The sequence below is a fragment of the Lathyrus oleraceus genome, chromosome 7, assembly GCF_024323335.1.
Source record: "Lathyrus oleraceus cultivar Zhongwan6 chromosome 7, CAAS_Psat_ZW6_1.0, whole genome shotgun sequence".
Lineage (NCBI taxonomy): Eukaryota > Viridiplantae > Streptophyta > Magnoliopsida > Fabales > Fabaceae > Lathyrus > Lathyrus oleraceus.
Window position 1 is genome coordinate 521,215,128 of NC_066585.1, and position 24,578 is coordinate 521,239,705.

The window sequence follows — 24,578 nt, forward strand, 5'->3', positions numbered from 1 at the left end:
AATACATGATTGTCATTAGTTAACAATATAAAAATAATTTACACTATCAGTGCACCATCCATTTTTTTTATTTTTTAATATAAAAAATCACAATTTTTAATATACATTTATTATTCTAAAATTATATTTATCTCGTTATAATATTTGTCTCTAATGCGATTGCATTTAGTATCTCACTATTTTTAATAAAGATGTCAAAACTTAAAAAAAAGATTAATAGTTTCATTGATTTTAATTTTTTGTACTTATAATAACTTAATAAAGATTAGAAAAAAAGTTTCATAGATATTTAAAAAATATGATAAATGAGAGAATTTTATTAATTTATCCTTATTTACTATTGGTGTATCTTTATTATCATTAATGCAAAGTGAGTGAAAGAATAAATTAAAATATTAATTGAAGGATATAATTGAAAGATAAAAACTAAAATTACATTGTAAACTATAAGTAACACTTAATTTAGGACATAATTTTTATAAATTCGACATTTATTTTAAGACCGAGAGGTAATTAGTTTTTCTCAATATAAAGTGGCTTATAAGTCATGTTTTAATTTATTGTCTGGTTAAGACATTAACATGATAAGTTAAACATTATTTAAGAGATTAAAAAAAATATATTTTTTAAATACATGTGTATTTAATGCATTGAAAATAAAAATAATTAACTTTTTTAAAGAATATTGTGTGTGTTCAATGAAGTGAACATAACATATTTTCTTTATTTAGAATTCTTAATCATTGCTACCGAACACTAATTAACATGACCCTAAATACAATATGGAAGTAAAAATAAGTGCTCAATATTCAATCGACTTCGATAATTTGAGTCATATTTCTTTTGGAGATCTTATCCGCAATAATTATGATGAGTGGATGCATTGTTTCTCTAGATATCATGGTCTTCAAATCTTTTGGTTGAGCTCTATACTATCTCCAAAGAGCTTTAGTTTGAGTTTGATTTTAAATAAGTTTTTGATCGAGACAATACTTACCATTAACATCTATTATTCTTTGCTAGATTTGTGCTTATAAGATATGTGACTCAATATGAAGTGACATATGAGTCCCGTTTTAATTTATTGTTCTATTATGTCAAAATACAATATGAAAATAGGAATAAGTGATCTCAATATTCAATTGACTTCAGCAATTTGGGTTCTACTGCTATTGGAGATCTTATCCGCAATAAATATGGTGAATGAATGCATGACTTCGGTAGATATTGTGATCATGCATGACTTCGGTAGATATCATGATCATGCGTCAAATCTTCTGATTGAGCTCTATATTATCCCGAAAGAAAGACAATAATTATCATCAATTGACATCTTTGTGCCTATAAAACATGCGATGAGAGAGATTGATTACGGCAAAGGAATTGAATGTGATGATTGATTCGTCAAACATAATACTCAATTAAATGTTAGTCTTAAGTGGTGAGTTTCTTAATTTGAGAACTTATAGTACATTTTTTAAGGTCAAACATTCCCCCTTCTTGAGTGAGACATATTTTCTAGACCATCCTAAGTGGAGAGTTTCGACCCTTAAGAATCAAGAGCGAATCCAATTAATGGTTTCAATTTAGAGTTAAGAGACTCCATGATGTTGATGGAATATGCCTATATCAACTAGTGATTTGGTTAAAACCTAACATGTCAAAGATATTGAGAAAGTAATAACAAAATGCAATGGTGGTGATTATTAAAATATAAAAGTTGTCATTTTTAAAAGAAAATAAATAAATTAATATTCTCCTCTCTCTCTCTCCCTCCCTATGTACGTACATTGCACCGGTCTCTATGGGCGACAACCTCAACAACCTCCTCCTTCTTCTCTCTCTACATAATCAAATGATCTCATCAAACCCATTTTCACATTCATCTTCTCTCTCTCTCACTCTCTCTCCTCACTCTCTCTCTCCTCACTCCCACACCAACAACCATGGCTTCATCTTCCACTTCCTCCCTCTCTCTCACCACCCCCCATCTCACCTCCACTTCCACCACCACAACCCGTCTCTCTCCCCTCCCTTCCACCATCTCCCTCATCCGCTCACCAACCCCCACCTGTCTCTCCCTCTCCCAATCCCAAACCCACCTCCATCGCACCGCAATCAGAGCCTCCGCCGCTTCGACACTAGCCACCGAGAATCCAACCGCGGAATCATCACTCGTTGAGAAATCAGTCAACACGATCCGGTTTCTAGCGGTTGATTCTGTCGAAAAGGCTAATTCGGGTCACCCGGGTTTACCCATGGGTTGTGCTCCAATGGGTCATGTGCTTTACGATGAGGTTATGAGGTATAACCCGAAAAACCCGTTTTGGTTTAACCGTGATCGGTTTGTTTTGTCTGCTGGTCATGGCTGTATGCTTCAGTACGCTTTGCTTCATCTTGCTGGATACGACAGTGTTAAGGTAATCCAAAAAAAAACTATCTGGGTCGGGTCGGTTTTTTCAAAGTTTTGATTTTTTTATATGGGTTTGTGAATTTTGTTATTTTAGTTGAATTGGTATGCTGTGATCTGGTGTGCTTATTTGTATATATAGATCTAGTAACTATCGCAATTTTGAAAATAAGTTTTTGTTTTGGCGTTGTGATTGTGACTTGTGATTAAACAGTTTTGCAATATTAGCCTTTTGTGACTTGTGATTGTGTTGTTTTAGTGTGTGTGGACCTTATTCCGTTCCATTAAATTTCACCCTATTCAATCACATTTGATCAATCCAAACATGGCCTAAGGGTGTTGTTAGGATTTCATTGTTTTTATCTATCTTTGATTTATGGGAAATTGGCATGTATTGATTTGCTTTTTGGACTTGTTGATTATAGACTCAAGTGTTGTTATTATGTTTGGGTTTGATTTTTAGGAAGAGGATTTGAAGGAGTTTCGTCAATGGGAGAGCCGAACTCCTGGACACCCTGAGAATTTCGAGACTCCTGGAATTGAAGTTACAACAGGTTGGTTATGACTTGAAGTTTGTATTTTGTTTATTTCATGATACGGCATTGTAATTTCGTTTAGTTGATTTGGTTGTTGTTGTTGTTGTCGCTTTTGTTTGTTTATTTCATCTTTGGTTGAAAATTTTACAGGTCCCCTTGGTCAGGGTATTGCAAATGCCGTTGGTTTAGCCCTCGCAGAGAAGCACTTAGCTGCCAGATTTAACAAGCCCGACAATGAGATTATTGATCATTACACGTAAGATGACTAAATCCCAAATCCCGTGTTTCTCATTTTCATCTTCTCTATCCTGATAGCCTTACTTGTGTGCTTCTTTTTGCTTACGGTACTTGTTTTCTATAGGTATTGTATATTGGGTGATGGTTGTCAAATGGAGGGAATTGCAAATGAAGCTTGCTCGCTTGCAGGACACTGGGGATTGGGGAAGTTAATAGCCTTTTATGATGACAATCACATTTCTATTGATGGTGACACGGAAATCGCGTTCACCGAGAGTGTTGACAAACGTTTCGAAGCACTCGGGTGGCATGTTATTTGGGTAAAGAATGGAAACACCGGATATGATGAAATTCGTGCTGCCATTAAGGAAGCAAAAGCTGTCACAGACAGACCTACATTGATTAAGGTTAGTTATAGGTTTAGAAAATGAAACTATAGAATATGAAAATCAATTCAAGTAACGAGTTTTGTGTCTATCAATTTAATTAATTGCTGTCTGTTGGTATTTACCGATGTTCATCAATTTCACAGTTCACGACAACCATAGGTTATGGTTCTCCGAATAAATCCAACTCCTACAGCGTGCATGGAAGTGCACTTGGTGCCAAAGAAGTTGACGCCACAAGAAACAATCTCGGATGGCCATATGAGCCTTTCCACGTGCCCGAGGATGTCAAAAAGTATGGATGATGTAGCTATTGATATCTCCGTTTTCCGCCACACTTTTGCGACAAATATGATACTTAATAAGAATTGCTTTTTTGTTTGCAGACATTGGAGTCGCCACATTCCCAAGGGTGCTGCAGTTGAATCTGAGTGGAATGCCAAGTTTGCTGAATACGAAAAGAAGTACAAGGAGGAAGCTGAAGTATTGAAATCGATCATCACTGGTGATTTACCTGCTGGTTGGGAGAAAGCACTTCCGGTGAGTTAATTCCAAAGTTTTAAGTTGTTCATAATTGCTTTTTTTGTTGGTTCGATCACGAATCTAAGTTAATGAATGTCATACGTGATCTATAAGGGCTTCAAAATATTATGTACAATCACAAAACTTGACTTCTAAGGATTTATTTCTGGAATAACGATTCAATTTGATTTCAGACCTACACTCCAGAGATCCCAGCCGATGCGACCCGAAATCTATCCCAGCAAAACCTTAATGCCCTAGCAAAGGTTCTTCCCGGTCTGCTCGGTGGCAGTGCAGATCTAGCTTCTTCCAATATGACCTTGTTGAAAGCGTCTGGAAACTTCCAAAGCGATTCTCCAGCAGAGCGTAACATTAGATTCGGTGTTAGAGAACATGGAATGGGCGCAATCTGTAACGGCGTTGCTCTTCACAGCCCTGGACTGATTCCATATTGTGCAACCTTCTTTGTTTTCACCGACTACATGCGTGGTGCCATAAGGCTTTCTGCCCTATCCGAAGCCGGTGTTATATATGTCATGACTCATGACTCAATAGGACTCGGAGAGGACGGTCCAACCCATCAGCCTATAGAGCATCTTGCAAGTTTCCGGGCAATGCCAAATATCTTGATGCTTCGTCCCGCCGACGGTAACGAAACAGCTGGAGCATACAGAGTCGCGGTGCTCAATCGGAAGAGACCATCTATTCTCGCCCTTTCTAGACAAAAACTGCCCAACCTTCTCGGAACTTCCATCGAAGGAGTCGAAAAGGGTGGATACATCGTCTCAGACAACTCAACAGGAAACAAACCTGATCTCATTTTGATCGGAACCGGTTCTGAATTGGAAATTGCTTACAAAGCTGGCGAGGATCTAAGAAAGGAAGGAAAGACGGTCAGAGTTGTTTCCTTTGTATCTTGGGAACTTTTCGCGGAGCAATCCAATGCTTACAAGGAGAGTGTTCTCCCTGCGGCTGTTACGGCTAGGGTTAGCATTGAAGCCGGAACAACATTCGGGTGGGAGAAAATAGTTGGAAGCAAAGGAAAAGCAATCGGGATCGACCGATTCGGAGCCAGTGCTCCTGCAGGAAGAATATACAAAGAGTTTGGTATCACTAAGGAAGCTGTTATTGCTGCAGCAAAAGAGCTTATTTAGAAGTGATAATTAGTTTTTGCTCATTTAAGAACTTTCTCTTTCATTTTTTTTTCAATAGCATTGTGTTGTTTGCTTGAATAAGAAAAAGGTTAGGTTACTTTGATTAGGATTGTGAAGAAGAGTTCACTAATAAAATTTTATGAACTTGTAAACTTTTTTTTTGATCAATTGAGTTTTGTATTGCGACATTGTTATAAATAATTCAATGATGTTCACTAATGTTCTGTTATGCTATTTTTAAAAGCTGAACTTCAGCCACCACAGGTTATTTGAAAAAAAAAAGAGAGAAAATAGTTACAAATTTTATGAATATTGTGCAATATTTTAGTTGTATTTGGGGATTAGCAATCAGAATGTACTATGTACATTTGTCCTTGAAAGTTTGAAAAAGAAAATACGGTTTATAAATTAAATTTTGGAATGCAGATATCTACATATTGGAAATTAAGTTTAAAAAGTTTTTAAAAATTATGACGTGAGAGTTGAATTTCCAAGACACGTTTTATGCATTTTAGTTAATCCTTGTGTCTCTCAAAAGTGTTTTTCATTTATTTTAGATTTTCACGATTAATTGTGTTGATTTTAATGATAAAATAATAATATTTACTAAAATGATTTTATTAATGATAATTAGTTATATGATTTAAAATATACTCATGATTCAATAAGACTCGAACAAATAACATCAACAACATATCTAATCAGACAAAATCTGACTAGAAAGACCTTGAGCAATCAACAACATATCTAATCAGACAAAATCTGACTAGAAAGACCTTGAGCAACAATGGTCAAGTCCTGAGAACATGATTCTTATATCATTGTTGTTTTGAAATTACATGTTAGCGAATTAAACATGTTCATGACCATCAATTGAGAAAGAAGAATACTTAACAATGAACACCCTTTTTATGTCGTGGTGGCTGTGATCACAATTTATTTTGATCCTTCAGATCTGACGGTGTAACAGCGACATTAATCCTGTACAAATTGGGAGAAGACCTTTTATTGTAAACTACAACTAGGTTAAAGTTTATTCTTATTTAGGTGTGAGTAAGACATGTTCATTTTTTCTCTAATGCGTGAATTGCAAATGATTTAAACTGCACAATTGAATCAAATAAATTATTTAACACGTTTAGAATGATATAATCAAAAACATGCAAAATTCCCCCCAAAATTATAGAATTCAAATCTGAGTGACATCTCTCAGAAGGGTTTTAAATTCTATAATTCAAAAGAGTCTTTTACAATATTATAGTCCATTTTTTAGAATATACTTAAAGGATGCCAATTTAAGAGACCAATACAAGATGTAGTGTATTTTAGCCACTTGGATCGTGAAGACTCTATGGCATTAGAACTACAATTTAGAAAAGAAATTAAAAAAGTGATTTGAATTTGCTAGGGAGAACCAAAGTTCCGACCCAAATGAATGTAATAACCCATATAATATATATCTAGAATAATATCGTACAAGTATTAATTTTTGATACTGATATAACACAAATGCCTAACGACATAATTATATATACATGTCCAAACTAAAAGAAACATCTACGACACATGTTATACAATATTGCCTAAAAATAAAAATTAAGATCTATATGCAATCTATTTATTCATTGTACACCATCCACAGCGGAAGATCACAATGATCAACATTCTTTGAAACATTAATAGACAACTTCTCTTGCATATAACCTACAAATAACACCTGAAAAGTAACAACAATAATGGGGTGAGATGATAATCTCAATGAGTTCCTCTATCTTATGGGTTGACTAAGCTCTACAAGGTTTCTAATTGATTTCCTAACTCAAGTCTTCAAAGAGGATAAAAACGTAAGCAACTAGGGATTATCGCATTGTATGGAAACATGTACACTTGAGTTCACCAACTCAAATAAATCATTATTCGGAAACCGTATCAAAGCATCTTCCCCCGACCAACCCTACGTCTAGGATTCTCGACACGGGTCACATATCCTTGTATGATGCATCGACTCTCTTGTGGATTTCAAATTATTTCATGGGACTTATACCCAATCTAAGAATTGTGGCTCCCTATGGGACTCAACACCCATTTCGAGCCTTATTCTTCGTATGAGACTCTAACCCACTTTAAGGTCCACTATGGGACTAACCCATTTGGTTGCACTATGGGATTCTAACCCATTTGGTTGAGAGAAGCATTAATGCACATATCCCAAATCTTACTTCCCATAAGCATCAAAATTTGGGACGGAAGCAACAATGTGGGTTGTTTCTGAATACATGGCTAGTTCATCAAACGTAATGTGATTGTACTCGCCAATCACTAGGTGATCTTACTCACCAGTTCCTAGCATCTACTCATGTTCCATACAAATCATATTAGTTCGTGACTAAGATATAATTCTAGCGACTACTTGTCCACGTCACACACCGAGGTACCTTTTCATCCAAGCATCGCGACATAACTTATTTCCATAACCTAGATTATCTTACTAGTTCATTCACTTAGTTATGCTCCTAAATTTTTTCACTCATTTTCATAAGGTTTTAATCATGTTATTACACAAACCACACAACAATAATTCACAATCTAAGCATGCATCATGATATAATTCATAACCTACACAAGGCACACCTGGTAACATAACACATTACAAACCATCATCAAGGTTATCACAAAACCCGCCTCATTCTAACTTATTCCACTTCCAAGTCTAATAATAACTTTCGTCCGATCATCCTATGGTGGGGGTTCACCAGGCTTAAAGGGAAAGATTCGGTGGAGTAACTCATAATTACATCTCTCTATATCATAATTCTCTATGTTAGCTTCCTAACACATTCGCCCTCGTATCAATTGAGGCTACCATTCTCGTTTTATAGTGGAAACAGGGAAATGAGGCATTAAATCAATTCATCATATCATACATAATAGTTTATCATCATTATCCTCTCAATCATTAGAATAAAACATTTTTTACTTCACCATATAATAAAACATTGAAATAGCTTTCCAATGCATCCGACAGCGTCTCATTCCGAGTTACGGTTCTCGAGTTATGGTGAAAACGAGAACTAAAATATTTTTTTCAATGCTGTCAAGTTCTCTTAGCGAGCTATAGCAAACTCCCAGCGAACAGACTTCGCTGAGCGAACTCCTAGAGAACTTCAATGTTGTTAGTAGCATACTTCCCCTGACTTCGCTTAGCGAAATGTAGCGAACTGGTAGCGAATATGATAATATCAGGACACTACCATGGCATATTTGGATAGGGAAAACATCAAATAACATGTAAAGATCATGTGATAACATATAGAAGCATAAACACCAACCAGTTTATCAAGTATTAACAATAATTTTATGATTTAGAAAACAGACATAAATCCTAACCCCATTCCCATGAAATTCTCCCCAATTACTAACAATCTCTAGGAACTCACTTTCTATGGAGAGAATGATGTAGAATATAAAGTGAAGTTGGTGATGACGATGATGAAGATGATGATATGGTGGTGATGATGATCGAAATCTCCATGGTATTTTCTTCTTCTCCTCCCAAGTTCTTATCTTTCTCTTTCTCTCTTTCTCTTCTTCTTTTTCCCTATTTTCTTTCTTTCTTTTCTGATATCTCTTCTTCTCATTCTCTTTTCATTCTTATCTCTTCTTCTTCTTTTATTCTACACCACACCATTATATAACATATAAATAATATATATAATATAATATTAAGTAGTGAAAGAAAAAATCTCAATTAATATTTTGTCTTTCAATACCAATTGAACAATTATTAATATTATCAAAATATCCTATCTTGTAGTTATTAATAAAGATCAATCAATTTTAACAATAATTAACCTCTTCTGAGTCTATTGGTTACTCTATTGATCCCAACTGACAACATTTAGAGCACATAGGAGCTCAAAGTGTCCCAACTGACAAGAGATAGAGTATATAGGAACTCAATTGGTCTCAACTAACAACTAATTGAATATTTAAGAGAATATGAGATATTAAACTCTTCCCCCCTTAAATTGAAATTTGTCCCCGAATTTCCTCCACTCAACAAAATAAACACTTCTTGCATCACCGTCCCAGGTCAACACTTGACTTTTCTTTAGTTCAATCCTCTGACATACTCCATCTTCCAACTTGTCTTCACTGGAAAATTTCATTCTTTCACAAACTCTCGAAACTTCCTAGCCTTAACCATATTCTCATTCGAATATTTGATTAATTTCTAACCTTGCTCATGCTTAATTCATCTGACATACCACTCTGAATCACTTGGTCACAACTTCCTCCGGAAACCACGACTTCCTTTCTCGTACTAAGTCATACAAAGAATAACCACGACACCTTATTCTTATCGAACAACCAATACTCATTAAATCTTCATAAGATAACTTATTGATTCCTTGACTACACACTATATCGACTACTCTTCTCTCATAATTCCTTCTGCAATTAAGACAAACTTTATAATCCATCATTTGATATCCTTATCAATTTCACTTAACTTGGTATAATACGTTACGAGCTCACACCATAATACTTCACTTATCTCGTACTATTCCAATAAGATACACACTTGGCACGAGGTTGTCTCACTTTCATTCATACGATTAGCTATCTATCTGATCCTCCATTAACTTTATAAACTTTTCCATTCATCATCTTCCATTATGCTACTCTGATTCAAATAGTGTGGAACACCTGGGATTCCTAGACACTATTGGTTAGCTAACAACCTTCATAGAAACTCATACTTATCCTCCAAAGTGCCCACAACTCAAAACAATACTATAACCTTACTGTCATATACCGGTAGAACACTTCTCTGGGAGATAAATGATGGAGAATTAGAACCAATACCTGTCAAGATATAGATACACATGGGTCACAATCCATCCTAAGTCCTTTATAGAGTTCTGACCCAGTCACGGTTTCTGCTGACACGGAATTCTAACCAATTTGAGAAATAGTACCAATAAGAAATTTCAAGTCATCTACGAGGCAACACTTTCGAGGAACTTTAAGCAATCTAGGATGTAACCACGAGTTTCTATACTACTCACAGAGTCACACAACACTGTCACACATTTGGAGATAATATTGCACTTCCCATCCAAAATCATTCATCTCAAACATCCTGCTTCATCTCCCGTAATTCTAGCTCGTGTTCTTTATCATATACAGTATGAGTTACATGTTTAACTTCAGGAATATCTTATTCCCGCTCCTTTCTGGAAGTATAACTCATAAATCATTCCAATAAGGTAGAGTATCATTTAACACATTCGTTACCACTTTACACCTTACTAACACGTATGCAAAATACATAACTGGCCTCCTTAAGAACACCACTCGGTAAGTCTCTTCCAACTTTGCTCCTTATAGTTCTCCATAGTTATAATAGTGACACTCATAAGACTTACTCACACTGATCAGTTACACAATACACTTCAAAAATTCCAATTTCAAAACTATCAACTTGACTTGCAATAACTTGCAACTCCATTCTTAACCCCACACATCCATAAAGATACATCAATGAGACTTGGGATATACTTATTCCCGACAAGGTATGAACATCATACTCCGTCATCAACCAATCCAAACACTACTTTGGAAGATGAACATCAATCGTACTTCCAATAAGCCAATCCTACTCTTGTCAAACAAATAATAGGCACTCAAGGTGAACCTTGACATTACCACATACTAATTGACTTGGATTCTCTTCCAAACTAATATCCATTGAACATTTCACCACACATAAGCCACTTACCTGAACAACTCATAACCGATAAATTTTATCATCTACCTGCAAGACCATCCGGTATAGTCCACTCCATGATTCACATTTAGTCACATACTCAATCTTGGTTTGTCTTTCATTGCTTGCCACATACTCAAACTTCTCAAAATACAAGACTTACTGCTCGAAACAAAGAGTGTGATATTCCACCACTTAACCCAACACAAGATAACCAATTGCACATATTTGCGACCAGGATGTTACTATGACATGCTTCTCTTAATGCCGAGGTTTAACTTTCCCCCACTTCACTTCATACTCTAGAAATCTTCGTATGTGAACAATCATCAACTACACACTTTTGTCTTAGCTTCAACAAAACATTATGATCCCATTATGTCTTTATCCTAAATGCATTCCGTTATAATAGCCATATTACAAGGTTTTCACTGCTCCCAGACTCTGCGTTCACTTCTCTGACCGCATCTCATTCTAAGTTACGGTTCTCGAGTTATGGTGAAAACGAGAATCAAAGCATTTTTTTCAATGCTGTCAAGTTTTCTTAGCGAGCTACAGTGAACTCCCAACGATCAGACTTCGCTGAGTGAACTCCTAGCGAACCAAATTAGTAGCAGACTTCCCCTGACTTCACTTAGCGAACTGGTAGCGAACATCATAGTATCAGGACACTACCAGGGCATATTTGAATAGGGAAAAACACCAAATAACATGTAAAGATCATGAGATAACATATAGAAGTATAAACAACAATCAATTTATTAAGTATTAGCAATAATTTCATTATTTTATAAAACACGCATAAACCCTAACCCCATTCCTATGAAATTCTCCCTAATTGCTAACACTATCTAGGAACTCACTTTCTATGGAGAGAATGATGTAGAATATGAAGTGAAGTTGATGATGATGATGATGATATGATGGTGATGATGATGGAAATATCCATGGGCTTTTCTTCTCCTCCTCCTCCCAAGTTCTTATCTTTCTCTTTCTCTCTTTCTCTTCCTCTTTCCCCCTATTTTATTTCTTTCTTTTATGATATCTCTTCTTCTCATTCTCTTTTCATTCTTATCTCTTCTTCTTCTTTTATTCTGCACCACACCATTATATAACATATAAATAATATAAATAATATGATATTAAGTAGTGGTAGAAAATATTTCAATTGATATTTTGTCTTACAGTACCAAATTATCAATTATTAATGTTACCAAAATATCATATATTGTACTGATTATACACCAATTTGACTCATTGACTATATTTACTAGATCATGGCAAAAAATTTGGCATCAAGAATTAAAAAGGTGTTAAGAAAGTTAATTTAATGCTGGAAAACAACTTTTGTACCAAACATGCATATCTTAGATGGTATAGTGGTGATGAACGAAATTATAGATTTGGAAAATACGTACAGAATAAATTTCTATCTTTTATAGTCAATTTCGAAAAGACATATGACTGTGTGGATTGAGATTGCCTAAATTATAGTATGATGGAAATAATTGATTTGAGAGTAAATGATTTAAATAAACGAGGGTTTACATTTTTTAAATTCATATGTCAGTGCTTATAAATGACATCTCCACCAATGAATTTAAAGTTGATCGGGGATTGAGCCAAGGAGACTCGTTGGCGCATATTTTGTTCTTGTTTGTTTATAAATGAACTCAAATGGATCTAGATAGTTTTCAAGTTTCTCACCGGATGAAATATTGGGTAATAGTATGGTATAGGAACTATAAAGTTTTAAAATGATTCTTAGAAGTTTCAAGTTAATATCAGGATTGATGATCAATTTCTTCAAAATTAAATTATACAGAATGAATGAGAATGAAAACTTTATTCTAGCAATATCATATTTTTTATTATGCAATATATAATTCATACCTTTCAAGTTTTTAAGCCTTCCGGTTCAAGGCAACCGAAGAAAGTTGACCACTTGGTTATTAGTGATTGATAATTTGAAGAAAAGAGTTGCATCTCGAAGAGAAAAACATCTATGAATTAAAAATATAGTCACACTTATCAACTCAGTTCTCAGTAGAATTCCACTCTTCTTTTTATCATTTTTCAAGATATTTTTTAATTAACATTCAAAAGATAATGCATTTTTTAATTAACATTCAAAGAAATTTTTTTTGGAGGAGGATGTTTGGAAGAAAATAAAATTTGTTAAAAGACAAAATTTATAAGAAAAATGAAGAAGGTGACCTAGGTATAAAAAAAGCTTTTAATTTGACCTTATTAAACAAATGAAAATAAAAATATTTACACGATACTTAATCATATAATTCAACCTCCTATAAATCATAAATGATCCTCTTATCTCAAATACGAAACTTAAGTCATATAATTCAACCTTCTATAGATAATGTACGATCCAAATGTAGAATAAACTACAACAGATTTTATTTTACAAACAATCTTTCTTGTATTGGGATTGCAATCTATATTTTGCTTACAAAAAGTTTAAATGAAATTGTCCTCAATATTTTTTTTTGTTTGTTTAAAACTGATAAATATTTAATAAATGGGTCCCACATGGTTGGTGAGAATGAGATAGTGTCTCCCTCACCAACCCCATTCCCCTCTCACTCACCAACCTATTCGTTAGTAGTTGTTGTGTTGTGATATGCAACCCCTCTATATTTCAATTTTAATTACTTAAAGAAACAAAAACAGAATTGCATAAGACTATGAAAAAACTATACCAGAGGAGGCTATGATTGTACGATTATTATTTTTTTAAAATATATTGATGTTTCTTCCAACTATTTTAAATTTTATTTTTAATCTCTCAAAAAATATTTTTTTAAATAATTTTTTTAAAATTTTTCATCCATATTTTTTTCTTTTTCATAATTTAGCAACGATTTTTATAACTTAACAATTGAATAAACAATAACTTATTATTCAACAATTAAATTAGTGATACATGTTAGTAATAGAATCAAAAGTGTAAATGATAATTATTTTATAGGATTAAAGATAAAATTTAAGATATTTAAGAGGATTATATACATATTTAAATTATTAATATGATGTAATTTGTGTAATTTTTTATATAATTTATTATTATATTAACTTTTTACATAATAACATAAAACTTTATAATAAATTATAAAAGAAAATTGATGTTTAGATTTTATTAAATAATCAATAATTAAATCTGAATCAGATATATTATTATTCAATAAATCTAAAAATTCAATTTTTTTTTATAAATAAGATTAGAGAGAGTAATATATAATCAAATAATTAACATAAATAATATATAAATTATACTTAAAATGGAATCATTTATTAAAATTAAAATTTATATTATTTATTTTCTACTTATAGTTTATGGTATGCGATTTCTTTCTTACAATTAATTTTAAAAAATAACTTTATCTTTAATGAAAAAATAGGAGATGTATCATCCAATTCAATTAACCACATCTAATCTAATCAGCCAAATTATATTGATATTTTAAAATGATTTAAATGATTAAGAGATATTTACACCTTATATTCATTAAACTCATATTTAAATATTCATTTTATTTAATTTAAGCCATTTTTTACTCAATATTTCATTTAACTTATTCTTAAACAAAAATTTAAAATCCAAAAAATGCATGAATCCAATCCAAAATAGGTCCATCAAAACATAACCCAAAGCCAAACATTTGATTTTGAAGCCATTTTCGTTGTTGGTAGGTGAAGTTCATGAATCAAAACTTCATCTTTTTCACTCTACTTATTTTTCTTTAAGAATTTGAGCATTGCATTGTATTAGTTGGTAACTAAAAACCCTTTTTCATCTCATTCCAACAACCACACCACACCTTACACCAACCCCCAAACACAAAAACCCTACCAAAAGAGGGGTAGAGAGAACAACATTACATTGAAACACCAAATTACAGAAAAATCAAATAAAGTTTGAAACTTTAAGTAAAATTGAAATGGCCCAGTTGAGTAGAATTAACAATCTTGTTCAAGGTACCCAAAATTTTCACCATTCTTCTATTTCCCACAAACCCAAATCAGCAAATTCAGTTTCGTTGAAGTCTGGTCTTTGGGGCTCCTCAAAATCATGGAGCTTGAAGCATAAAAATGGAGTCTTTGTTGGAAATTGTGATGTGGGTAGGGGGAATTCCTTTGTGATGAAGGCTTCTGCTTCGGTTGCCGCCGCGGAGAAGCCGTCGACGGCGCCGGAGATTGTGCTGGAACCGATTAGTGAAATTTCTGGTACCATTACTTTGCCTGGATCAAAGTCTCTATCCAATCGGATTCTGCTTCTAGCTGCTCTCTCTGAGGTGAAGTTTATTTTTTTAAAGTTATTTACTTATTGATACATTTTGTGGTTCTGTGATTAGGAGCTGCAGTTTGATGTGTTGTTGATTTTGAGTTTTAGTTTGATTTTATGTGTTTTTAATTTAGTTTGATAGTGAAACTGCTGCATTCATATCCATGGAAAAAAGTGATGACATAAAGTGGTTTATTATCAGAAATGGGAATAGAACTGTGTCTTAGGTTTTGTTTGGATTGATGGAATCGGATGGCGCGTATGGGATGGAATGAAGTGGTGTTGTATTGTTTGTTTGTATAGTTTAAAATCGGATGGAGCATAGTGGATTGGAGTGGCATGGATTCCATTCCATCACTTACCACTATATTTCTTCCCCTTCGATTTGGGCGGAATGAAGAACTTGCCTTGTTTTGTCCTAAAATTTCCAAACGATGGAATGGAATCTTCATTCCGCTATGTTCCATTCCACTTCATTATGCTCTGCTCCATTCTACTTCATTCCACTATGCTCCTTTCCATTCCGATCCTCTCATTTTATGATATCTAAACATAGCCGAAGTGATTTGAATAGATTGCGAGCTGCTAGATACCCGACTAATCATATAGTTATTATTGTTTTGGATTTTCTCAACGAAAGATCTACATATCTGGGAAAAACACACAGTTTGTGTCATCTGAAAGTATAATCCAAACAAAATATGTTGTTTGAAAGTACACTTTTTTTAGAAACATGTGTTTTTTTTTGGAAATGTGGGGAAAGTACACTTTGTGGAATTTGGCTCCGCACTTAGTGGAGCCAAATCCATAGTGCACGTAGGATTTTTTTGTCTCTTTTAATTCATTAATAGATGTTGTGTTGAGTAGAAACTGTTCTACTATGTGTATTCAGGGAACAACTGTTGTAGAGAACTTGTTAGATAGTGAGGATATTCATTACATGCTCGAGGCATTGAAGACCCTTGGACTTCGAGTGGAAGACGACAAAACAACCAAACAAGCAGTTGTGGAAGGTAGTGGGGGATTGTTTCCCACCGGTAGAGAATCTAAAGATGAAGTTAATTTATTCCTTGGAAATGCCGGTACGGCAATGCGTCCTTTGACGGCAGCCTTGGTTGCTGCAGGTGGAAATACAAGGTTTGTCTTTATTTAACATGTCAAAGTCTAGTGTATAACATGTTTTATGAGCAACACATATTATCCGCAAAAATCTCACTACTTTCTTTGGTCATGACATTATCTTCTAGCATGATTTCTGGTTTCAGTCTTTAAATAAATCTACTTCATGTTCTATATATGTCAGATACATACTTGATGGAGTTCCCCGAATGAGAGAAAGACCAATTGGAGATTTGGTTTCCGGTCTCAAGCAACTTGGTGCTGATGTTGATTGTTTTCTTGGCACAAATTGTCCACCTGTTCGTATAATTGGGAAGGGAGGACTTCCAGGGGGAAAGGTAAGGCTCACATTAGTTTTCATTTGATTTGATGTCGCATCAATAATCTCTCTATGCTTGTGTGTTTATATCACATCCATTGGTACAATGCTATTATTGCCACTTTTACATATCTATACCCACATCGCCAAATTCCACGATAAATGATGCGAGAGTTATCCAAGTCTTGAAATGTGTAGTCAAATCGAATTTCACAATTTCTCGTGCCTTATAAACTTTGCTGTTGGTAGAGTAAAACTCTATTTAAGGATCCTCCCCTCCACTTTTAATCTTGTTATCCCGTCTTGTATGCAGGTGAAACTGTCCGGATCTATTAGCAGTCAGTACCTAACTGCTTTGCTTATGGCAGCACCGTTGGCTCTTGGCGACGTTGAGATTGAGATTATTGATAAGCTGATTTCTGTTCCGTATGTTGAAATGACTTTAAAGTTGATGGAGCGCTTTGGAGTCTCTGTCGAACACAGTGATAATTGGGATAGATTTTTGGTCCACGGAGGTCAAAAGTACAAGTGAGTTTCTATTCTTTCGAGACACGTGATTTTTAATATCTTAATGCAATGAGGTTATTAACTGCTATTTCCTTCAAGGTCTCCCGGAAATGCTTTCGTTGAAGGTGATGCTTCTAGCGCCAGTTACTTCCTAGCCGGTGCAGCAGTTACTGGTGGAACTATCACGGTTATAGGCTGCGGGACAAGCAGTTTACAGGTATTTACGCACGGAAAATACAGCAGCCGTTTAAATTTTTTTTATATCTTAATGTTTTTGTTTAACTCTGCCGTTTTATTTTAAAGGGAGATGTAAAATTTGCTGAAGTTCTTGAGAAGATGGGGGCTAAAGTTACGTGGACAGAAAACAGCGTCACAGTTACCGGGCCTCCACGAGATTCTTCTGGTCGGAAAGTGTTGCAAGGCATTGATGTCAATATGAACAAGATGCCAGATGTTGCCATGACACTCGCTGTTGTTGCGCTATTTGCTAATGGTCCCACTGCTATTAGAGACGGTACGGTTTATCTGTTTGTCAAACTATTTATCGAACTTGTTTTTCGCACATAAACTCATTTATTCGGTATTTTCTCTATTTATCAGTGGCAAGTTGGAGAGTTAAAGAGACAGAAAGAATGATAGCAATCTGCACAGAACTCAGAAAGGTAAATCTTAAATCTCACGCCGCCGCAGATGCTTCCTTTAGAGTTTCCAACTCACCGATTTTTCACATATCACTGATTTATTAACCTTGTTTGATATTTCAGCTAGGAGCAACAGTTGAAGAAGGTCCCGATTACTGCGTGATAACACCACCTGAGAAACTGAATGTCACGTCAATAGACACATACGACGATCATAGAATGGCTATGGCATTTTCTCTTGCTGCTTGCGGCGATGTTCCGGTCACAATCAAGGATCCTGGTTGCACAAGGAAAACCTTCCCTGACTACTTTCAAGTCCTTGAGAGGTTCACAAAGCATTAAGCATTCTTGTACATTATTATGTAGGCAAGAGAGGTAAAATGCTCACAAAGTTGTGAGTATTTTTGATTGAGATGATTTTGTTTCTGAATGTTCCCTTGTAAGGAGGATTTGAGATGATTTGTATTGTTGTTGAAATGAGGTAGTGGTTTTATTGTATGAATGCAACTTAATTATCAATAATGACTTAGGGTCTGATTGGATAAATAATTTATTTCCAGCTTATAGTAAGTGCTTATCGAAATAAGTGCTTATGAATAAGCACTTTGAGATAGTTAGTGTGCATTTGATTTTACAATGGCGAAAATTAATTTTGGTTAAAATAAGTTTAAGGCACTTATCATTAGATTTTTAGAAATATAGGGACGAGGGGGAGTGCAAATAACAATAACAGTAGCAGAAAGAATAAAATATTGTTCCCTTTTGGGCTTCTACAGTTATGGGCTGTATATTGGAGGAATCTTCTGTCACCTCCAAATTGTACTTGACACCCCACATTTTTTTCATAATGATAAATTTACCTTTCAAATTTTTATGATGTAGTAAAAATGTTCTCGGGAGAAATCTGGTTGAAACAAAATATAAAGTAGTTTTAAAATATTTGATACAGAAAATTTGATGAAGTTGGGTTCTTATGCATTTTTATTGGACATTTAAAAATCCGGTACGATGTTTTATTAGAATTGTTTCAAATATCTGAAAATCTATTGAAGTTTTATCGAATTTTTGGCAAATATTCGGAATTTTTATGCATTACTTCTGATTTTTTTAGAAGTTTTGTCGGATTTTTTTTGAAAAATCGAAAATACTATGATTTTTTTTCCGTATTTTTGGGAAAAATTCGGAATCTTTTGTAGTTTTACCAGATTTTTTGAAAAGTCTGGAATATGTAAAAGCTTTTTATGTTGGTTTTATCATAGATTTTGAAAAATTCGAAAAAAAACGTCTCGAATACTAGATTTTTTTGGAAAGTCTGCTATACCGGATATTTTGTAAAAATCAAAAAATTTGATAGTTCAGTATGCTTCAATAATGCTGTCCTGTTTCTGATGGTTTCGAAGTGAATTTTACTCAGTTTTCACCACTGACGCGGTATGTTTTACATAAATGTTTACTTTTTACATAATTGTGCAATCGCTATTTTTTATATCTCATACATTGATAATTTATTAGGTATACGTTGTAATATTCCCCTCTCTAGGGATGACGTTTTGGCATGGACGCAGTCCGTTGGAAAACAACATGGTATTGTTATTGTTAATATTCGTTTCAATACCGCAAATGAGATGAGAGAGAGGAAAGATAAATTGATTATGAGTTGTGAGAGAGGAGGAAATTACAAGAAGAAGGATGTGGTTGTAGAGAGTTATACAATGAAAGTAAAATGTCCATTTATGCTGAGATTTGTGTCAAGTGGAAGCGGCTGGAAGGTTACGGTCAGGTGTGGGTTTCACAATCATATGCTAGCTAAGGACTTAAATGAGAATGACACACCAGATCGTTTAAAAGATCATGAACGGAAGTTTGTGAATGACATGACCAAATACAATATGGCTCCCAGATACATAGTTGCCGCTTTGAAAGATAGATATCCAGAAAATCTAATGGGTGTTACCAAGATCTACAAGGCTAGGTCAACTTACAATGTGAGAAAGAGAGGTTTGTTGGATGAGATGCAACATCTACTGAGTCTTATACATGAAGATAAATACATGTACTGGACAAGAAACATGGACTTTTCCAATGTTATTGCTGATATCTTTTGGACGCACCCTGATTCAGTGAAGTTGTTGAACGTGTTTCATCCTGTGTTGATTTTTTATTGCACATACAAAACAAACAGGTACTTCTTAGGCCAAATGGTTCTATTTTAATTTATTTGTTTCTGAAGTTGTTGGAGGTTGTTGATGATTTAATGTACGTGCAAAACAAACAGGTAGCAGCTACCACTACTTGAGATTATTGGTGTTATATCCACGAAGTTGATATTTTCGGTTGGTTTTCCATATTTGAAACATGAAATGGAAGAAAAATCCATGTGGGCACTTGAAAAGATAAAAAAGTTGTTCGCTTCTGAGAAGTTGCTACCAAATGTTTTAGTTACTAACCGTAAACTGGCGTTGATGAATGTTGTTGAAGTTGTATTTCCAAACTGAACTCATTTGTTGTGTGAGTTTCATATTTCAAAAATATTAGTATGAAGTGTAAGGAGTATGTCGAATCACATATGCATGAACATGTTATGGATATGTGGAACAACATCATATATTCAAATACCGAGGCTGATTGTGTGGTACCCCTAAAACATTTTGAAGTTGTATGCGGTGATATTCCAAAATTTGGTTAGTATGTGCATGAAACTTGATTGACACCATATAAAGAAAGATTTGTTATTGCTTGGACTAATCGAGCCACTCTTATAGGGAACACAACAACCAACAAGTACATTGATGTTAATATAAATATAGTTACATTTAGTTTATCAAATAATGACATTTTATTCTATTTATGTTATTTAGGGTTGAATCTGCTCATTAGAGACTAAAAACTATGCTATAAAGTATAGAAGATTTATGTAGAAGTTGAGATGTTGTTAACACCATGTTGAAGTTTTAATTAGGTTCAATTAAAATGTCATTTCAGAAAAGTGTATGCAACATTGAGCATCGATATAACACTTCATTTTACTTCAGATTGCACGACTTTGTTTCAAGACAATGTATACAACACATTGGAAGTGAGATAGAAAGGGTAACATTAATTGGTTGTGATAAAACGACATGTGGTTGCTTCATTAAAACAACACATGAGTTACCTTATGCGTGTGAACTTGCAGGGTATCAAATACAAGGAAATCCTATTATGTTAGACTAAATACATGTATTTTGGAAAAATAGATTTATTGAAGAGCATGGCGCGACTGAAGAAGATAATGGGACACAACTGGATTTAGAAGAAGAGTGTGAAAGTTGAATAAGTATTTTGGTACATTGGATATTGTAGGACATATGGCGATGAAGATGAAAGTGCGAGAACTAACACATCCATCCACAACTTTCATGTGTCCACCACCAGTGAAGTATAAGCCAAGGAAGGGAAATAAGAAGAGTAAAAAAAGTGAAGAGAGTGATGCGCATCGTGATCCTTCAAAGTGGGAGTATGCTAAGGGCTCGTAGGGAAGTCAGAGTACGAAGAGATCATGTACAAAACCAACGGAAAATCAACCGGATAGCGTTACTTCAAAACTAAAATATTTGTCTCAGTTTTCCGTTTTCTTGCATCAGTATATTGATGACATTGTTGATGTGGGAGACAATGGAAATTGTGGTTTTTCGGGATATTGCAACTTTACTTGGATGGGGCTAAGAGTCTTGGCATTTGGCTCGGATGCAGTTAGATACTAAAGTTTATCAACACCATCATCTATATTTCAATTTTTTCTATGACACGATGCTAGAAGTTAGGAATGCATTGCAGATTGATAGATTTGGTGTGCAGGATCGTGATAAGTGGATGAAGATTCCAGATATGGGTTACCTTATTGTTTCTAGATACAGTGTTATATTGGTCTCGTTCTCCATGAATTTTAACATCACATTCTTCCTATTAGTGATAGCATTGTGCATCACGTCAAGTAGACACGAAATGATTGAAATTGGTTTTAATAAGAACAATCATTGGGTGCAGGTGAAGTTGAAATCCAATTGTCCTTTGTCTCCCGTCATAGACCGATGGTAACATAACTGTAGTTAAGTTGCAAGAGCATGAGAATCAACATATGTAGGACGCATTAGGCCCTAGGAAGTAGTTAGGAAGTCGATATAATTTGTTTTGTAATGATATTATAACAATATTGCATTATATGTATATGTTTTATCCATTTAATTTTGTTAAAAAAGTAAAAAAAATATTTTTCAAAAAATTTACTATTGCATATCGGGCTTTTCGAATTTCCAGAAATTTTGGTGTATACCGGATTTTCCAAAAAATCTGGCAGGTTTATTTTGTTTCCATTTTTTTTCCAAAATATCTGGTAACTACTTTCCATCCAGAAATTCTTAATTTTTTTTCCAGAAAACCTTATTTTTTTACTGATAATTTTGCAAATGTCTGACATTTCAGCATTCTTTTGCAAAATATCAGAATTTTTTTCAATAAATCTGGTAATTCTACTTCCAAACGGGAAATTTTAAGAAATATCCGGTAACTGCATGAAAAATTCAGAATTTGACAACTTTTTTAAAATCTAGTAATTTATCACAAGGGCAAAAATGTAATCACAACCTCTCAGGGATGCCAGATACAACTTGGGGGGGGGGGGGTGACATGAGATTCCAATGTATATTGGGTTGTTGCATATTACTTTGGGGTTACTCATTTGTACCCTTATTAATTCCCTCAAGTTAGTTTTGGCATTGTTATCAGGACGTCGAATTTTACGTTTGATAAAAGATAGATATTTGTTACAATGAGATGCAAAAGAACTTGCAAGTATAGAGAACCTATCCCGAATTTGAAACATGATGGAATGGGGAACAAGGAAACATGTATATCCTTCTAAGTTGTGTGGATGCCACAAGTTGAATAATAGGTAGACATTTGGTATGATTTATGCTTTACATAATCATGGATTAAGCAGCAAGTTAGTTGGCCTTTCGTTAACCCCAAAAACATACTTGCAATTTGAAAAGGAAAATACTTGAAAGTGTCTCAAGTAGTAAGCAATTATACAATATTCGCCACTAAAACAACAAGGTGATAAGAGGTCCAAGATCTGAAATAAAACAATTATTGAAACTATTGGATGAACATTATGCATCTGAGGATGGAAAAACTATTCGAGATATATTTTAGACTTATTGTGATTTCATCAAGTTGTTCAACATATTTATCGTGATACTGATAATTAATTCAACTTATAAAACCAACAACTACATGCTTCCTCTTCTGGAAATGGTTGGTGTTATTTTTGTAGAGATAACTTATTCAGTTGGCTTTGTATTTTTGAAATGTGAATAAGAGGATAATTGTACACGGGATTTGAAAATGTGTCGGAATGTGCTTAAATACCTAGAAATAATTCCATAGGTGATCGTCACTGGTCGTAATACTACATTGATGAATGTGCAAAGGTATTTCCTACATCATACACTTTACTGTGTAGGCATCATATAACACAAATGTAAGAGGTAGACTTAAGCCTCTGGCAGGGATCAAATAAGTCAAGGATAAAGATAGGAAAATGGTCAAACCTAATTAGATGTTGGAAAGCATAATGAATGCCTAGAATTTTATAGTCAATTGTTCTACAGAGAAGTTATATGTCAAATTTGTCATAAAAATTAGAATGGTGTGCGCGTAATATTTTGTAAGAAAAAGGTGTGTCCGAATTCCAATCTTCATACACACCTTAGAACAACATTTGTTTTCCTATTTAATACAAGTTTTAAGATGCTGGTGTGTCCGGATTCCAATATCCATGAGGCAACATTTTCTTGTCTATTTTCATATAAGTTGCTAAATAAGGTGTATCCAGATCCCAATCTCCGTACACACCTATGAGACATTATTTTTTTTTTGTTTATTTTCATATTAGTTGCAAAACAGGGTGTTTCGGAGTATAATATTTGTACACACCCCTGAGACAACATTTGTTTGTCTATTTTCATATGTACCCAAAGTACGATCTTCGTACACACCCTTGAGACAAATGTTTTTAGTTTATTTTCATATAAGTCGCAAAAAAATGGATTTGTACTACTTAGGGGTTGCAAAAATTACTACTTAGTCATTCATAATGATTTTGCATAAAATACATATGTGGCACATTTCTTACACAAAATGAATATTCATAATTCACATGTATAAATCATACATAGGTTATACAAAAGTCATTCATAACTCAAAAAATAAACTACTAAGACTTCAACTCAAATTATTTACATTAAAATTCAACTTAAAGTCTAACTCACACACCTTTATTCCTCCTCTGCCTCTTATAATGTAGTGCAAATAGAGCCTATTATAATATCATATGTAAAGTGACCCTTTCGGGGGTGCCTTCCTGAAACTTCCCTATACTGATGGAATCTATTCCAGTATTAACAATACGTTGACATATAGGCAAGATATCCATGACAATGTCAGCCCTTACATATTCCTTCTCTAGTATCTTTTAATGAGTTGTGGAATCTCCATCTAGCACTGATGTCATATAAGGATGGGAAACCCTATAAGACCATTTGATGTAAAGATATACCTTACTCCATGTACGATGAGCTGACACACTATGTACATCCAATAGTACCAGATGCTCATGGTACTATGCAAATATC

General features: G+C 34.1%; 3 protein-coding genes across 3 annotated transcripts; all 3 read left to right on the forward strand.

The window, feature by feature from the left end:
- The first annotated feature begins 1,779 nt into the window (after window positions 1–1,779).
- Window positions 1,780–5,464, forward strand: LOC127107545 (transketolase, chloroplastic). The gene is made up of 7 exons (XM_051044833.1): window positions 1,780–2,420; window positions 2,874–2,964; window positions 3,097–3,202; window positions 3,308–3,590; window positions 3,716–3,864; window positions 3,956–4,109; window positions 4,286–5,464. Exons 1-7 carry the CDS (start codon window positions 1,947–1,949, stop codon window positions 5,243–5,245), a joined length of 2,217 nt encoding a protein of 738 aa, XP_050900790.1. The 5' UTR covers window positions 1,780–1,946; the 3' UTR covers window positions 5,246–5,464.
- A 9,200-nt stretch (window positions 5,465–14,664) lies between these two features.
- LOC127107546 (3-phosphoshikimate 1-carboxyvinyltransferase 2) lies at window positions 14,665–18,453 on the forward strand. Its single transcript, XM_051044834.1, has 8 exons — window positions 14,665–15,328; window positions 16,211–16,455; window positions 16,622–16,775; window positions 17,070–17,284; window positions 17,363–17,480; window positions 17,567–17,777; window positions 17,864–17,925; window positions 18,028–18,453. Exons 1-8 carry the CDS (start codon window positions 14,975–14,977, stop codon window positions 18,244–18,246), a joined length of 1,578 nt encoding a protein of 525 aa, XP_050900791.1. The 5' UTR covers window positions 14,665–14,974; the 3' UTR covers window positions 18,247–18,453.
- A 1,103-nt stretch (window positions 18,454–19,556) lies between these two features.
- Window positions 19,557–21,981, forward strand: LOC127104715 (uncharacterized). Its single transcript, XM_051041882.1, has 4 exons — window positions 19,557–20,086; window positions 21,247–21,322; window positions 21,528–21,635; window positions 21,721–21,981. The coding sequence occupies exons 1-4, from the start codon at window positions 19,557–19,559 to the stop codon at window positions 21,979–21,981; spliced, it is 975 nt and encodes a 324-aa protein (XP_050897839.1).
- Window positions 21,982–24,578: the final 2,597 nt, after the last annotated feature.

Excerpts from the sequence above, each read along its gene's own strand:
- LOC127104715 (XM_051041882.1), top strand. The coding sequence starts at position 19,557 with ATGAGTTGTGAGAGAGGAGGAAATTACAAGAAGAAGGATGTGGTTGTA. Across the intron at positions 21,323-21,527 it reads ATGTGTCCACCACCAGTGAA|TATATTGATGACATTGTTGA; the intron begins GTATAAGCCAAG and ends TTCTTGCATCAG. Across the intron at positions 21,636-21,720 it reads TGGCATTTGGCTCGGATGCA|ATTGATAGATTTGGTGTGCA; the intron begins GTTAGATACTAA and ends AATGCATTGCAG.
- LOC127107545 (XM_051044833.1), top strand. The coding sequence starts at position 1,947 with ATGGCTTCATCTTCCACTTCCTCCCTCTCTCTCACCACCCCCCATCTC. Across the intron at positions 2,965-3,096 it reads TGGAATTGAAGTTACAACAG|GTCCCCTTGGTCAGGGTATT; the intron begins GTTGGTTATGAC and ends AAAATTTTACAG. Across the intron at positions 3,865-3,955 it reads GTGCCCGAGGATGTCAAAAA|ACATTGGAGTCGCCACATTC; the intron begins GTATGGATGATG and ends TTTTGTTTGCAG.
- LOC127107546 (XM_051044834.1), top strand. The coding sequence starts at position 14,975 with ATGGCCCAGTTGAGTAGAATTAACAATCTTGTTCAAGGTACCCAAAAT. Across the intron at positions 15,329-16,210 it reads TTCTAGCTGCTCTCTCTGAG|GGAACAACTGTTGTAGAGAA; the intron begins GTGAAGTTTATT and ends ATGTGTATTCAG. Across the intron at positions 16,776-17,069 it reads GAGGACTTCCAGGGGGAAAG|GTGAAACTGTCCGGATCTAT; the intron begins GTAAGGCTCACA and ends TCTTGTATGCAG.